Source organism: Micromesistius poutassou (genome assembly GCF_964030765.1).
Source record: "Micromesistius poutassou genome assembly, chromosome: 21".
Lineage (NCBI taxonomy): Eukaryota > Metazoa > Chordata > Actinopteri > Gadiformes > Gadidae > Micromesistius > Micromesistius poutassou.
This window is the reverse complement of record NC_140291.1, coordinates 3,343,321-3,348,320: the sequence shown is the minus strand read 5'-3', so window position 1 is coordinate 3,348,320 and position 5,000 is coordinate 3,343,321. Positions and strand designations below refer to the sequence as shown.

Genomic DNA, 5,000 nt, shown 5'->3' with positions numbered 1-5,000 from the left:
ACAAGTGCGACATGTGGGGCAACACGCCGCTGCACCTGGCCGCCGCCAACGGCCACCACAGCTGCCTGTCCTTCCTGGTGGTGTTTGGCGCCAACGTGTGGTGCCTGGACAACGACTACCACACGCCCCTGGACATGGCGGCCGCCAAGGGCCACATGGACTGCGTGCGCTACCTGGACTCCATCGCCGCCAAGCAGATCGGCCTCAACGCCAAGCTGGTGTCCAAGCTGAAGGACCGGGCCTTCCGCGCCGCCGAGCGCCGCATCAAGGACTGCGCCCAGCTGCAGAGGAAGCACCACGAGCGCATGGAGAAGAGGTTCATGAAGGAGGCGTCGGCGGCGGCGGCGGAGGCGGCGACCGTGGACAACTCGGACGCCATCAGCTTCAACAGCTACACCACCGGCAGCAGCACCCGGTACAACACCGTCACCTCCAATATGCCGTACTCGCAGGTGAGGGTTTGCAGACGGCCGCTTGGGTTGGGATCGTGATGGAGTTGTGTCCGGATCCATTCACAGGACAATGCGTCTAGAATAGTGCCTTGGGTCTATCCATTGTGACCCGGGGTCCAAGCCTTTGGTTTAGTGCTTCGACTTTATGAATAGACGTGTGTGTGTGTGTGCACCTTTTGAGCTGTTCCCCTCCTTCTCAGCAGGCCACGCTGCACTCCACCACCAAGGGCAAGGCCAAGATCCAGAAGAAGCTGGAGAAGAAGAAGCAGGTGGACGGCACGTTCAAGATCTACGAGGACGGCCGCAAGAGCGTGCGATCGCTCGCGGGCCTCCAGATGGGCAGCGACGTCATGTTCCTCAAGCAGGGCACGTACGCCGGCCCCCGGGAACGCTCGCGGCACAACCTCCGCGAGATGTTCTCCCGCGGTGTCCACGACAACATGCTGGACGACTACGCCGACACCGTCTCGCGCGCCATCAGCGACCCGGGCCTCCACGAGGCCGCCTCCTCCGAGGTGAGCGCCGACTCGGGCCGCGACTCGCTCTTCACGCGGCCGGGGCTGGGCACCATGGTCTTCAGGAGGAACTACCTGAGCGGCGGGATGTTCGACGCCGGCACGCGGGACGAAGGCAGCGTGGCGGGCAGCGAGCCGGTGGGGCGGGCGCCCAACGTGCGCCTGCGCGGCCGCCTGCCGCAGCGGTCGCCGAGCCTGGACGAGGTCAGCATCGGCAGCGCCCTGAGCCTGCAGGAGCGGAACCTGCGGGAGCTGCCGTGGGAGGATGAGGACCTGGAGCTGGACGACGAGATGGAGCCCGAGAACAGCCCCCTGGAGACGTTCCTGGCCGCCCAGGGCCTCGGCGAGTTGGTCGCCGTGTTCAGGAGGGAGAAGATCGACCTGCAGGCCCTGCTGCTGTGCTCGGACCGGGACCTGAACAGCATCCACGTCCCCCTGGGCCCCAGGAAGAAGCTGCTGGACGCCTGCAGGAGACGCGTGGACACCCTGAGCGAGCCCGAGGCCATCGTAGACACGGAGCTCTGAGGTGTCAGTGTCAGGTCGTGTGAACCCATGCCATATGAACACATGAATTGTCACCGGACTTGCAGTTCAGTTGATTTGTGAACAAATTATTCTGATATAGCATTCTGTGTCAGCTGGCTTAATTTCTTTGACCGGTGTAAGAATACTATAGAGATAAGTAGGGCCATCTAGTGGTTGTTTGTACCATAGCATTAGTAACAGAATTGCTATGCCTTTTTTTTTAATCTTTTATCTTGGGTCAGATCTAAATTCCTTATTGAAATGGTGATGATGCTTTATAAAATTGTATCAAATTTGAATTGTAATCTTTGTTTGACATTTAAAAATTGTTTAGCTGACACAAAAAAAGTGGTCCAGGTCATTTCAAAATGTTTTATTTATTTTGTTTATTATTTATTTATGAATGTTTTCATTTATGTCCACATTTTTTTCGTTAAGCTAACATTTGTACATTTATAAACACATACGCCGCTGTTTACCACACTTTGTACAGTTTTCATATTTTCATAATTGTTTAACGCGAGTTGTGGATGTGGTCGAATGCAGGTGCATACTAAGTAGCTCGTTATTTACGACCAATGAAAACAGCTCGAGCGTTTCCTTGGCATCAAAACAATGCGTGGTTGCCACGGGGTCATGGCTCTCGCGGTGTGGTCTAGATAACGCTCTTATCTTGGGTTTCAAACAGGTGTAGCGTTACAGTGAAAGAGCTCCTTTAACACCTGAAGGAATGCATGTATGCATGACATTTTTACATCGTCAATGGATAATAGATTATTTGTAATACAAACACAGTCACTCTAGCTATAGAGCTGTAGACATAGAATAAATAAATACAATAAAATGTTGAAATGATGGCGCCGCAGTGTATGTGTGTCTAGGTGTTCTTTGTAGCCTACCTGTTTTTGTCCTGCTCAGACCTGTCATGCAGGTTTCTGTGTTTATGTTCATGTGTGGTGTTGATCGTTGCATGATGTGTGGTTTCTGTGTGTGCGTTAATGTGTTTGTGGGGGTGTATGTGTGTGTTATGCTCTCCATTAAGGGGGTGGACCGTACATTCCAGGCTTCATTTAATGGCAGCATGCCAAGAATACTGGATGCATGTGTGCATTCTTACACACTGCTCATGTCCTCCTACACCCTGCCTGATCCCCTCTCTATACAGACCTGCCTGATCCCCTCTCTATACAGACCTGCCTGATCCCCTCTCTGTACAGACCTGCCTGATCCCCTCTCTATACAGACCTGCCTCCTCCCCTCACTGTACGGACCTGACTCCTCCCTCCTCTGTACGGAATGAACTCTGTACGGGGAGGAGTCCATTCTCTACAGAGAAGGATGAACATACACTCACACACGCACACACACACACACACACACACACACACACACACACACACACACACGTGTGCACACACAGGCACATGCACGCACATGTGCACACACAGGCACATGCACGCACACATGCACGCACACACATGCACTCACAGTTGTACACATGTACGCATACACACACACACACACACACACACACACACACACACACACACACACACACAAACAAACACCAAGTCCCCTCTTACTCAGGATGTTTGCCAAGGTTACAGTGATGTAAGGGGAGAGGAGGGAGGGCCATGCACAATGCATGAGAATCGATGCATGGGAGCGAGAGAGAGAAAGAGAGAGAGGGGGGCAGACAGAGAGAGAGAGAGAGAGAGAGAGAGAGGGGGGTGACAGAGATAGGAGGCGAGGGCGCTCGAAGAGTGTCCGTTCTGCATGGCTCCCTGAATGAAACTCTTTGCGTTGCGCTGACCAGAATCCCTTTCAGATGTGTTCCAACGCATGGCTGTGGGAGAGGGAATTTAAATGATAGATGCTTCAAGCAGAACAACAGCAGTAAGGAACTAACAAGGAGAGAGATGAAGAGAGGAGGGTAGAGAGAGAGAGAGAGAGAGAGGGGGGGGGGGGGGGGGGGGAGAAGGAGCGAGAGGGAGCGAGAGGGACAGGAAGATAGAGGGAGTAAGAGGGAAAGAGGGAGAGCGCATACTGAGTAAGATAAGCACAGAGAGAAGAGGAGGGACCATGCTGCTGGAGGAGCAGTAGGCTAAAAGGGAGCCGACCGTCAGGTTATTTGCTGGCAAGCAGGACTTTCGCAATGTTAACCTGACCTGTGGACTCCCGGTCTGCACACTCACCACCACCATCAATCAAGATTACGAGTCGACACACAGCCATGCAGAGAGTACCGGAGGAATGGAGGGAAGCCGACCGGACGGACGGTGGAAAGCACAGTGCGGGATGTGTCAAACGGGGGGAAGCTGAGCTGCGGAACGGGACAGCGGTGAGCGATGGAGGGATGGAAGGAGCGGAGGCCATGGGAGAGAAGGGAGGTAACGCGGGCGAGGAGACACTGATGATGGAGTTGAGCCGGCTGGTGCAGAGAACGGTGAAGGAGAGCAGCTGGTGGGAGAGGAGAGGAGTGGACTGCAGCATCCTGGCCGGAGCGTTGCTCTGCTTGCCCCCTGGTGAGGCTCCCTTTACCCCTCTTGTTAGGGTGCTTTCACACAGCCCAGACCAACCCCAACAAGCACAGCATCGGGCCGGCGTGCCATCCTGTTTGTGTTGGCTGTCGTCTTTTTGCTGTTGCTGGATTTTTTGTCCGAATTGTGATTTTGAATTGTGTCTGCCAACTTAGGCTTACATTATATTATTGTGTGTTGGTGTTTGTCGGGCCAGTGTGCTAACACCTTTAGATAGCGTGATGATGATTATGTATATGAGGATGGTGGGTCTGCTACAATGATTCCTCTAACAGACCAAACTTGACCTTTGGAACTTGAAGGATTTACGTGAACTTCCTATCCCATAATAATATTGACACAATATTGACCAAGAGGCCACAGCTTTGCAAGCCCTTACTTATCTGGGTCACTAGGGGTGAGCTGACCTTAGTAACGGCAATAGAGTGATCTAGTGTGGGGTTTCACTCAAGTGTTAAGAGAGAGAGAGAGAGAGAGAGAGAGAGAGAGAGAGAGAGAGAGAGAGAGAGAGAGAGAGAGAGAGAGAGAGAGAGAGAGAGGAAGGAGGACCTGGGAGTTTTATTGCGACACAGAGCCAGTGTGGAAATGTGACTTGTAATATTAGTGGTTGGTAATCCAACTACTAATCCAGTAGTTGGCGCTGCAAAGGGGGCAGCTGCAATAGCCTACGGCTCTAGGCCTACGTTGTTTACCTAAATTCATTATTCAGCAGTTTTAAATAGAAATGTACAATCCGGTAAAAGGTTGCAGATCTACTACTGCAGTTCTTTTGCAATAACCTCAGAATCTGCTGATGTCAGCAAAGATGACACAGCACAGCTTTTATCCAAGTTGAGGGGCGGAATAAAAGCCCGGCCAAAGACGACGACAACATAATCAGTCTGTAATGCAGCTTTAGTTATTTCAGGAGGCAGCATGGATGATCCCGGCAAGGCATGCCGCGACTTCCTGTCTCTCACACTCTCACA

At 52.7% G+C, this 5,000-nt stretch overlaps 2 protein-coding genes across 2 annotated transcripts in view; both read left to right on the top strand.

The window, feature by feature from the left end:
* Positions 1 to 1,492, top strand: part of LOC311366431 (pre-mRNA splicing regulator USH1G-like) — a gene marked incomplete at both ends in the record, with an annotated part of 4,710 nt that extends 3,218 nt beyond the window's left edge. The window contains 2 exons of the mRNA XM_084485219.1: positions 1 to 452; positions 656 to 1,492. The exon at positions 1 to 452 is cut by the window's left edge and continues 11 nt beyond it. Coding sequence (XP_084341345.1) covers positions 1 to 452; positions 656 to 1,492 — 1,289 coding nt within the window. The remainder of the gene's footprint in view (positions 453 to 655) is intronic.
* A 2,025-nt stretch (positions 1,493 to 3,517) lies between these two features.
* The window catches only part of LOC311366487 (fatty acid desaturase 6-like), a 6,157-nt gene continuing 4,674 nt past the window's right edge, over positions 3,518 to 5,000 (top strand). The window contains 1 exon segment of the mRNA XM_084485273.1: positions 3,518 to 4,017. Coding sequence (XP_084341399.1) covers positions 3,726 to 4,017 — 292 coding nt within the window. The 5' untranslated portion in view covers positions 3,518 to 3,725.